The sequence below is a fragment of the Rhynchophorus ferrugineus genome, unplaced genomic scaffold (genome assembly GCF_030347505.1).
Source record: "Rhynchophorus ferrugineus isolate W39M unplaced genomic scaffold, kcgeb_rfMv2 rfM2, whole genome shotgun sequence".
NCBI lineage: Eukaryota > Metazoa > Arthropoda > Insecta > Coleoptera > Curculionidae > Rhynchophorus > Rhynchophorus ferrugineus.
The window spans coordinates 52139063-52151607 of record NW_027472581.1 but is presented as its reverse complement, the minus strand read 5'-3'; the positions used below and the strand labels follow the sequence as shown (position 1 = coordinate 52151607).

The 12545-nt window shown below is 30.5% G+C and overlaps 1 protein-coding gene across 11 annotated transcripts in view; it reads right to left on the bottom strand.

Annotated features, from left to right (window-relative positions):
• The window catches only part of LOC143191191 (uncharacterized), a 253012-nt gene that overhangs the window by 47072 nt on the left and 193395 nt on the right, over positions 1-12545 (bottom strand). The window contains exon 4 of one of the 11 annotated variants that reach the window (XM_076396035.1): positions 585-874. The exons of 6 other annotated variants lie outside the window; for them this stretch is intronic. In XM_076396035.1, coding sequence (XP_076252150.1) covers positions 600-874 — 275 coding nt within the window. In that variant the 3' untranslated portion in view covers positions 585-599. Of the gene's footprint in view, positions 1-584; positions 875-5427; positions 5846-7086; positions 7546-8450; positions 8813-12036; positions 12303-12545 lie in introns of those variants that run through there. 4 more of the 11 variants (XM_076396053.1, XM_076396015.1, XM_076396019.1 and 1 more) reach the window with 4 other exon arrangements.

Genomic DNA, 12545 nt, shown 5'->3' with positions numbered 1-12545 from the left:
GAACGTATGTAGATTCTGAGACTATCTTCGCACTTTTTCACCATAACGCTGATAAATTACAATTTATATATTTCATAAATTATAATTTAAATTTAAATTAAATCGATACATAACTGTGGACGTAAGGAATATAGCTCTATTATGTATACATACAGGAGCGAGTACAGGGGCTCAAGGTTACAAAGTTTATCTTGATAAAACCTACCAATAACTAACCGTAAAAGTTAGCTGAGAAATGTTAAAATATTCTTTATTTCTCATTTATTTATCACATTTATCTCACTACTAAACTAAGATATTTATCCACAAAAGCAGATGTGAGACAATACATTAGTATTCGCAGATGTTAAAAAAATCGGCCCCCACTTTGTTGCTTAGTAAAAAATATAAATGGATTAATAATCTGTTCTAATTAAATCCGAACTCGTTCATTGTTAAAATAAAAGCACATCTTTGTAATTGAATGTTTATTTTCTTTTTAAAGTAGAAGATAATGGAACAAGTAATAAATTTTAAGTAACATTAGCAAATGGATTTAAAATACATCTTAACAGATTTGCACAATTATCACAAAATAAATCAGCTATATTGTTTATCCTCTAACAATCTTGTCTTCTATCATCCTTGAACGACACGTATACTATTTGGCTGTGGAGATTTCGCAGATCAATGTGTAGTGCATTATCTGGATGATTGTGAGTATTTTTGGATAGCAATCGGTTTCCTGAAGTTACTAACCTCGCTTTGCATTTTGTTTTTCTATACGATGTACAAATCCAGTGCGTCTTCGTTTGGAATAGGTTATTGATACCAAAGGAGTTATTATTAAAGACAACATTGACAGATTTTTTTGATTTACAAAAGTAGACTGCACCTAAAATTATACTATATTAGCAACTGATCATTGCGTTGCACTACCTGACATCATGTTATTTGAGAACAAAATAAGTGAACGAAAAATATCAACAACACGTTTCCGCTGAATTACCTACAAATATTTATAGTTCAAATTAATTAACTGTAATAATTCAAACTATTCATAGTGAATATCGGGCAGCACGTAATAATATCGCTACAAAGGCCGTCTATTTATTGGTGATATAAATTAGCGCTTAGGCTTCGTATCTTGCTAGTAAAATCGTCGTGGGTTTGAATGAATGTCATCACTTGTCTATACGAATGTCCATATCTCAATCACATAATCAATCATTAATTAACAAATTATTGTTAGCGAAATTTCTGGGCTGTAACATTAGCTTTATGGGGTTGCGGAGTTACTGTTTGACAATTCTTATTTAACAGTTGAAATTACTAAAATAATAAAATGATGTTTGATCAATAAAATGGAAAGTAGTTTCCTGTGGTAAATATGCCATTTTATAATATTGCAACTAATGATGGATTTGAAATGTGTTAATGTTTTAAACGTTATTAACACATCTCACTCAAAATTAACTCCACATTATATAACTATACTCTGGAAGTCGATCAACGTTGAGTCTCAATCACTATTGTTCAATATTACACCAACTAAAAAACTCTTGAAAATATCTGACGTCGCTTTATTTCCTTTTTTAAAATGACTTATTACATTGTTACTAGTCGCTGCCAACTAACCTACAATGTATCCATCCCTCCTAAATTCACTCACTCCTCACTACATAACGAATGGTTTGATTATTTTGAGTCAGTGTCCTGTTTATGCGGTTATTTAAGAGTTGCAATGCGTTCAACCTGTTTGAAGAATTCAGTTATTCTCATGCGTACTTTTATTCACCATACCAGGGATTAACGGCGTTTAGACCTCCTGTGAATAAGACTACTCACGAAATCGTTGACAAAATTATGAATATAGTTATATTGAACGTACGTTAGATTCTGCATTCTCAAAAGATGCGTGTAAAAATTTGACAGCTGTCGGATCATTAGTTTGTGAATTATAGCATTTTGAGTGAAGCAACTTTTGTTATTGTGAAAAAAATTTATAAAAAGGAATTTCGCGTATTGAAAAAATAATGCTTTTTGAAGGAAAAAAATACAGTTGAAGCAAAAACTTGGCTTGATGCCGAGTTTCCGGACAATGCCCCAGGAAAATCAACCATCAAGGATTGGTATGCTAAGTTTAGACGTGGTGAAATCAACATCGAAGACGATGAACGCAGTGGACGCCCAAAAGAAGTTGTTACGGATGAAAACATTTAAAAAATCCACAAAATGAGTTTGAATGACCATAAATTGAAATTTAATGAAATAGTAGACACTTTAGAATGTCCGAAAAAGGTCCGCATTTGAAGAAAAAGAAGGGCTGCTTCACCAAGACAATGCACAGTGTCACAAGTCAGTGAAAACGACAGCAAAAATCCATGAATCGGGCTTCGAATTACTTCCTCATAAACCGTATTCTCCAGATCTGGCCCCCAGCGACTATTTCCTGTTCTTAGATCTTAAAAAAATGCTCGCTGTCAAGAAATTTTCATCGAATGAAGAGGTAATCGCCGAAATTGAGGCCTATTTTGAAGCAAAAGACAAATCGTACTAAAAAAGTGGCATCAAAAAGTTGGAGGGTCGCTATAATCAGTGTATCATCCTTGAAGGGAATTATGTTTAAAAAAAAACTATTTTTGCCAAAAAAATGTGTTTTACTATGGTAGGCCGGGGACTTTTTAATTGACCTGTTATACACCGATAATTGTGACTTTCTTCCAATTAACATGAGTATAACAACATTTTCCTATATTTCAACTATCACTGGTTTATTGTAATTCTCAGATTGCTTCTTCGTTATTACCTTCGATAGCAAGAATCGCAGTATCATCAAAAAATGTAGCCATCGTTTTCCATTTATGGTGTATCGCATGTGTAAAGTAGGTAAAGTGTTGGTCTCAATACAGTTGTGGTACAACTACTTTAGCTACTTTTATTGTAGAGTAAACTTATTCGTGTTTAATTCTAAATATTAGATATGATGTAAGATTTTAATAGTTCAGTGAATTGGTAACTTTTTCGTGGTTTGTGCCTTCGGTAATATTTTCAGTAGCTTATGAATGAGTTACAATACGAACTTACAAAATGTGGATCAGGCCTACAGAGGAAACACAACACAAAATGAAAAAAGTGCCTAGAACTCTATCTCATGGGTGATGTAGAGCAGATTTAATTGTAAATATAATAAGGATATAAACATAAACCGAGTACCTGCTGTGGATCGACATTTGGATATAGACTGATTTCTTTTACAAAAAAAAAGTGTTAGGTATAAAATCATAGAGAAATCCGAATATGATGTAAATTACCCCCTGGAAATTAGGGAATTGATTAAACAAAGACGAAAAGCTAGAAGAGTATGACACAGAACTTAAAATGTATTGGACAAAACAATAATTAATATAATTAGTAATCAGACAAATCAAAAGATTAAAGAATACAAACAGAGTTGCTTCGAAAAATATGAAAGTGAACTAAGCCTGGTTATCCAATTTTATTGCCACAGAAATTGACAATAAACTCAACCCTAAAAAGGCTCCTGAAATTGATGATATCTAACCTGCGTTATTAAAAAAGCTGCCACGAAAAGCAGTAGTCCTGATGACAAATATATTCAATGCCTACTTGAGACTGAACCATCTCCCGGAATGTCTTAGGGTTGCTTGAATAATTATGGTTAAAAAGCTGACAAACGGCAGAACAAGTTGGATCGTACAGGCCTATCTCGCTCTATCTGCGATATCAAAATTATTTGAGAAACCACTGTGAAAACGTATTAAACCATTTACAGAAATACCAAACTTCCAGTTTTGATTTCGAAATCACCGCTCGTTAATAGATCAGGTGCACAGAATAGCTGTGGCTGTTGAAAAGGCACTCGAAGAAAAGAAATACTGCCCTGCAATATTCCTCGTCGTCTCATAAGCATTTGACCGGTTATGGCCTTTGGATTTATATACGAAATGAGCAAATTGCTGCCGCGCAGTTACGGTCTACTGCTGTAATCATATCTTTTCGAAAGAAAATTTAGAGTCTCGCATGAAGGGGCATTCTCAACACTTAAACCTATTTAGGCTGGAGTGCCATAGGATAGTGTCTTGGGACCACTCCTATATCTGTTCTATACTGCTGATATCTTAACAAGTGAAATAGTAATTGGAACATTTGCTGACGATACATTTATCATGACAAAAGATGTAGCGGTCAACAACATCTACTAGTTGACTAAGGACTGGAAAATATAGCTTAATAACTCCAAGTCTGTCCATGTTAATTTTGCGTTGCTGCGAAATGTTAAAAACTTAATTATATCTCTTGACGGATGCCAGATTCCTCAACCAGAATCAGCTAAATACCTCTGAATAAATCTTGACGGTAGGTCAAACTGGTTCATCATATTAGACAAAAAACAGAGCAGATTAGATTCAAAGTCAAGCAACTGTACCGATTAGTCAGAATCAAAGAGGTTGGTTTATTAGTCAATCTTAAAGATAATTTGGACCTATCGGGTGCAAGTATGGGGTTGCACTAAAACAATAAACCAACTAGTAATCCAACGTATCCAAAACAAAGTTCTACGATTAATTACTATTGCTTATCGCTACGTAACCAACGAAGAGCTGCACGATAACCTCGAAATCAAATAGATACACAAAGTCATCCAAGATTTCACCTCAAAACATGAAATATAAGCTAAATCACAGCAATATGGAAGCAATACAGCTACTAGACGACATGCAGGAATTCAGAGGATTCAAGCGAACCAAACCTCACTAACTTGTTTAGTATATAAATATATTCTTAAATTTAAGCTTAAGAAGATTAGTTTTATTTTAATTTGGGAAATACGTTCTAATGTATTAATCCTTGCTTGTGTATTAATACAAGTACAACAGAACAGTAGTAATAAATTAATTTGTAAATTTCCATTGTATTAATCATATTTAATGTAAGATATGATACGTGATAAATGTACAAATATGACCATTTTTCTAGCTATTTCATAGCTATTTATAAAATTAGAACTACTAAATTATAACATTTTACTAATAATTCACACCTTATACAATTATTTTCGTATTGTCGGTTGCAAATTTTATATAATAAATAACAAATAATTATATTACCTCAGCAAACGTTTGTAAACATAAAATTGATCTAAAAATACTTTCTAACCTCAGATCATCAAAACAACAATGCGTAGCTGTGAAATCTCTCAAGCTGGTTTAGAATGAATGCACATGAGCAGCGCTTACAACTGTCTCTTTTAATTGCTGCGAAAACGTGAGAACGCGGATAAGAAATGTTAACAGCTATAAAAAAACAAAATCATTGCACGCTATAACGCATTTAATGAATTAAAATTAGATTTAGTGAAGTTAGATTTACTAATTGAGTTAATAGAGAGAGGTAATATGAGATAGAGAAATAAAATATTATAAAACAGATATTAAGTCTTATTTATTTATACTTAATTAAAAATATAGTTTAATACAAACTAGCGTCATATTAAAATTAAGTATTGTACAGTAGAAACGATTCAAGTCCAAAATATTTATGCAATATGAGTTTTATTCTCAGCTTGACTACAACAATTCCTGGTATCACTTTTTACGCCGAATGACATTGACCAATTTGGAAGTAAGGTTTTCATTCTTTTTTCGTTGTCTTGGTTCATGATTGTGGCTGCCTTTTACAACGACCATATTGCCAGTAGTGGAAATCCGACATTTGCATTTTGTTTGATAATACGAGCCACATGCCCAACTTGTACTTCTCGGGGTACGCCTCTCAATATTAAAATCAAATTGATCGACAATTATCTTCGGGTACTTAGTCCCATAATCAAAATAAACCAGTTCTAAAAGAAAAACAATGAGACATAGTATTATATTCGATTTTAAATAAGGGTGGATCAATATTGACATGATGAACGAATTGACATGATTAATTATTAAACATCATATTGTTCAAATGGATGGCGTGTATTCTCACGGTAACCCGGTTCAGAGTGGCCCAATTATCAAATGACACTGCCGCATACATCCGACTGAATTTGGGTGATGATATGTAAGAAGTGTTCATATAGAATGTCCATCTCAGTGTCTGTTGTTGGTACATAACGCCGTCCATCATTTATGCGTGTTGATCAATTTCATAAGGCTTAATAATACATGGACAGACAGATTCAATAAATACCGCTTAAATAACATGACCACATCCTGCTAATAGCGACCCGTCCTGCGTTATATTAAACAATGGCTGTTGCCGTCCGTATTTTTGACTGTCCATCTTCAAAACTTTGCAATATTTTCTAGTTTCATCTAACGTATTTTGACAGTGAGAATTTAAATGCTGTTATTAGTGTAGTAAAAACAACACACCGGTGTATAGTCGCTCCAATAGAAATTAAAAAAAATTATTCTAAATAAAATTGCAAAATTGTAATTTGAAATATTCGTAAAAGGGTATATTCTAAAACTTTGAGTACTAAATATGCTTAAATGAAAATGATTCGCTCAAAATTCTGGACCAGAATACGTTTTTGAATATATCGTAATATTATAATAAAACACATTAAATTTAACTTGATTGAAGTATTTCTAAATTACTACAAATCTGTAGGATTATAAATTTAAGACGTCAAAAAGTTTTATGTCTTTTCAATATAATCATGATGTTATTTGATTGATAGGTAGTTTCTAAAAATTATTTAAGCATTCCTTGTAAAATATTCAAAGTAATCTAGTTAAAAGCAGGAAACAGGCTCTCAGCTAGAAAGAGGTTTCAGCTATTACCATCTGATAAATATATATCAACTCCCTATAAAAAATATTGGCCCAAATGCCAATCCCCGAAGAATTATAATGAGATATTTAAATAAGAATATTTTTAATCGCTTCAATAGTATAACAAATATTTTTCTTAGAACCTACCTAACTTTACAAAATTTAAGGTTATCCAACTGTTCTGCGTCAGATTTTAAGAAAGAAATTTTGGAGACATTAATTTCAATAAAAGTAATTAAAGAATTTAAGTAACGAATTTATTATAGGCGTCCTTTGCTTTTAAGCGAACTATGTAGAAAATAACAATGATAAATGATTGTTTGATAAATTTTATTTGTTTATTGTCCAACTACAAAATCGACAAAAAATACAAGTATTAGAACTATGAAAATATGACATACAGTGATGTTTTAATTGTTGTCATATTTGTAAACATACTCTACCACGACCGCATCTTCTTCTTTTAATTTCTGTAGGTGTAAAGTTTTGGCGATCTCATTCTTGGTAAAAGTTTTCCGTAGCTCGTAACTAATGGTGACATTCTTCGCCTCCATAGTGCAATCACCCTTGAAAGTTGGCGGATGATTGTGCGCGATACGTTTCACGACTACATGGTCGTGAAATGTTATGACTCGAGCTTTGCATTTAAGTTTTTCTTTCGCCAAACAGCACCAGCACATATTGGTTGGGGTGGATTGTCGTTCTACCTTATACTCGTACTGACCTAACACCATTATCGGTCGTTTTTTGCCTTTTCTGAAGTATATAGTTCCTAAAATAAAAACTCATATTATTTTATTTAATTAAAAAATGTATACAAAGTTATCTACTTTATAAAATATGCTTAGATGACTTAAAGAAAATTAACAAATGGTAACGTTAAAATATTGCCCTTTGTCAACTCATATATGTTAAATAAAAATATTCATTATACAATGTAAAATAAAACAACTATCTCTCATATACATATATATTAGGAACAACCATTTTTTATAAAAAATGTGTTGTCATTTTGTTTCTTCATCAAATTTTCAAAGTTAATGTATATCTCTGCTATTGGATCATTAAATTTAGGTAAAAAAAAACAGAAAAAGACATGTTTAAAATCTGAAGAAGCTATTTAAACATTAATAGTTAAAAGCTGTTTTATCAATGGCGACAACCTATTATAAAAATCATGTTGTAGATGTTTAATATCCAAATTTAAATAGAAATTTATGTTAAAAAAATACTTTACAATGTATTAGACATTGTAAACACACTTCAAACATAATTGTGATATGATTATACTAGAGTGAAGCTCCAAACGTATTAAATATGTATTTATGTTGAATATGAAAACTACCTAAAAACCTTAATATTTTAATTATGAAACTTCGAATAAAAATTCACAGCCGTCAACTTGATTAGTACTACATATTGAGCTTTTTTAATAAATGTACTTATTTTAAAACGCAAAGAATATAACATTATTTATTCTATAATTCACATAAAAGTATTAATTTGAAAGATACCATTGGAATGAATGTGGATGAATAGTTTTCTATTTCCTATTTTGTACTAAAATTACATAAGTAACGTTACAATACTAATGGAGATATAACGGGTATTTAATTTTTAAGAACATTGTACAAAATGATAATTATAAATAATTAGCAAGTTGAATTTTTTTAATTATAATTAAAATTAGTATTAATCGTAAACATACTCCACTAAAACCGCATTTTCATTTGATTTATGTTGCTTTAAAGTCTTAACGATCTCAGTTTTAGTGAAGCTCTTACGCAGTTGATAACTGATGGTAACATTCTTCGCTTCCATGGCGTAATCGCCATTGAAGGTTGGCGGATGATTGTGTGCGATACGTTTGACGACCACATGATCGTGAAATGTTATTATTCGCGCTTTGCATTTAAGTTTCTCCTTTAATAAACAGCACCAGCACATATTGGTCGAGGTTGATTGTCGTTCTACCTTATATTCGTATTGACCAAACACCATTATCGGTCGTTTCTTGCCTTTCCTGAAGTATATAGTTCCTAAAATAAAAATCAGGTTATTTCACTTAAAAAAAATATAGACAAAAAAGGTGTTTACTGGCAAATATATATTTAGGTGTGATAGATAAGATTGATCTTTAAAACAATTGATTGTTATATGTATTTGACAATTATTGGTACATTTTAGCAACGTGTTACATCAAAAACTTTACATCGCATCTATTAACTCTATCAATGATGATGATTTTAACAAATTTCAACAAATTAACATCTAACGTTTGATTTTTAATAATTCAATAACGGTTGATGTATCACAACACTCTACAGAATTTATATTCTTCTTCTATTCTAGCTTACCTTCCCCATATGTTTTAAATGTAATACAATATGAGAAAAATAATTTTTTATATGTAAATGAGAATACAGTTAGTTCATACATGTTTGCTTTATTGCTTTCTTGCTTTATATATTCATGCTTGGGTTTCATAAATCATTTGAGAAATATTTCCGAATGATAAACAAGATGACTATTATCAACATATAGTCTATTGAAAATAACAGTCAACTAACGTCATCAAAATGCATAATGTATTGCAGGTCGTAAATTCCTTCCAATATCAGATAACATTTCCCTTCTCATTTTGTTCTAGTTAAAAAGAGATACAATGCTGTCTGATGCGTTCCAACATGTAACCGAATCAACCTATAAAAATCGTCTAGTTCTCAAATATCTCCAGAATTCTTCAAAATATCACTAATATGAAACATAAGAGATTATAAACCGACAAATATTGTTTTGACGCTCTGTTTGTTTTGATACACTTCAAATTACTTCTTAATATTTGTGATTACACTGGTTAAAAATGTCCAATAAATATTCAGTCAGAAATATATTACATACAATTACAATCAATAACTTCGACTAGAAAGAAGTTTATAGGGGGTCCCCTTGCCAGTGAAATGCATTTGAGAGGTAAATACCAATACTATTAAATATTAAGTTGCAGGGGTTTTTATTGAAAATACTTTTTTAAATGTTATATTGGATTCACCAAAATGAAAGCGTCTACATGCCTTGATGTTAGCTTTATTCAGGATTAAATTTATGAAATGTATAAAATCTATGGGTAGTTTTCTTTTAATATAAACATAATTTAATACAGTTATTTCAGAGATAATTGTTAGTCTAAAAAGTACCCGTAGAAAACCTAGGGGCATGCAGTTCTTTGAAGGAGAAGGCATAAGTCATCTCTTCATAGATAACCTACGAAGAGGTCTAAAATAACTTACGGGTATTGCATTTAAAATAATACAATTAAAGGTATATAATAAAATTAAGGAAGATTTGTTATTTCAGTTTGTGTATAGACATATATTTCAAAATGGAACACCCTTGGCAAGACGCTAATAAAAAGAGTGTAAAGATAATATAAGTTGAAGTAAAAAAGCAAAACGTTTGATTATTTGATTATGTTTTGTTAATTATAATATCTTTATTAATTTATGGTAGATATATTGTAATTCATGGGAGAAACAGAAATACAACATAAATATCCCAACAAGTGGATCGTCATTCATTAATTTTGAAGATGCCACCTTTAAGAGTGAAGTATTCCAAATTATTACTTGGTAAATATAATGTACGTAATTTACGTTTTTAGAAATAGGCCTGAAAAAAGATTGATAGAAAATCAGATGGCTGAACAATATGGCCATAGAGTGTAACCTCTTCCTCCCTATCATAGCATATTATATCAAATCGCATTGTTATGAATACTAACTGTTTTGCATATGTGGCAAATGCATTAGTGAAAATGTAACAATTAAATATAGTTTTATCAAAAAAAGATGGTAGTAACAGAAAAAATTAAGGTGGAATACAGTGATATCAGAATGGCTTAATAAGAAAACGCAGCAACGTATGAAACATAAATAAACATAAAAAGCGAAATATGATCTCCAATTAAAATAAAATATAGTAATTGAATGTACAATTGTTAATTAGGTGTGCTAAAGATACCATAGGTGCTCTGGAAGACTTCAATGTAAGTAAAATAACTCTAACCTATCAACTATTGTTTTTGTTGAATTAACTGCAGTTACAGTCCCTCGATAAAATATAATCGATGATTTACTTATAATAAATAAATATAATATATAAAATATGCAGATATGCGATAATATTAAAATAAATATTTTATAGCAATTTTATTTAATTATTTTATTTTTTATTTAATTATTTTATTAGAAGGTTGTTATGAAAATTAAAATAAATTAAAAGTCAAAGTTAAATGCGGCAACATTGCGTCATATTAAAGTCATAAATTTATATGACGTAAGTGCACTGTTTTATTTCATGGACTATAATTTTGATTCTTCAGCAGAAATTTTGATTCCTGAATTTGAACAGTAGGGTTGAGGGTTTTGATATATACTGTCTGCACATGATTAATCTAAGAAATCTAATCCGAGAAATACCAGATAAATCAAGAGATACAACCTATATATAAAAAATAATTTAAAATCTAACACTTTAGTGGCTGCATTCAATTGAAAAGACTGCTTGTTATGAACAAAGAATATTTTCATCTCTCTAGTAATATTTTTAATATGTTCTGTAAAAAATTAAACTAAAAAAATAATTAACATAAACGTACTCTAGACTTATTACTGTCAATCGCATATAGAACAGAATATAGAATGAGATCACCTCATAACAGATTACGATATATTACAGGATCCGTAAATTCAGATTACGAGTCACTTAAAATTTAATAAACAACTGATATTTTTTGAGACATCATTAGTTCGTATTGGCCATTGTACGTTGGTGGATGAGAGTAGCCAAGCAATTTGGCATGCATAACACTTCCAAAAGTATAAATGCGAGCTAAACATTTTTTTGTATCTTCTTTCGTGCAAACCCACAGTGTATTTTCTTTAGTTCTCCGTTCCATCCTGTACTCGTAACCTTTAATACCACAAAAAAATTCCTTCCTTTAGAAATAATAATATTAGTTAGTTAGTTTAGTTATAATAATGTTGGCTTACAAGAATAAAATATTAGATACCTGGAAATTATATCAATACCCTTATTCTTATAAATTGATTGGACATTTAAGATAAACTAAAGATATTATATTTATCTTACATAGACATGCTTCATCTCATTTTAATATTAACCCGGCGTTAAATGAAAAGCCGGTTGGTCATTTATGTCACGTATACATTTTATTTATTACAATTTCTCATAAACGAAATGATGATATGATATAATACTAATAAATAATTGAAACTTGTTGTGATTTAAGGCTATTGTATTGCCCACTAAATGTAGGAGGATGAGTATGCGCCAGTACTTTAGCGTGAAGCGTGTTTCCAAATGTGTAAACTCTCGATCTGCAACTATTTAAATATTCCTTGGTGCATATCCACAATGTTTTCTTGTCAGTACGTCGTTTTATTCGATATTCATAGCCTCTGAGAATCAGCATTGGAAGCTTACGTTTCAGTAAAAAATGAACGGTATCTAAAACATTTCATATTGTATAAAATTAGATAAAGCTATGATTAAAACTGACTGAATGGTACAGCCATTATTTCAATTTAAATTAATATTAAGATAGCTAACATATTACATTCATATAAATGGATTATATTCACTTTTCTTATGAGTTTTCGACTTTTTCTTTTTATGGGTTAAAGAGTTTCGCTATTATTCTATTTTATATACCTTTAATATTACATCTAGAATACGGAGCAAGGTTGTTAC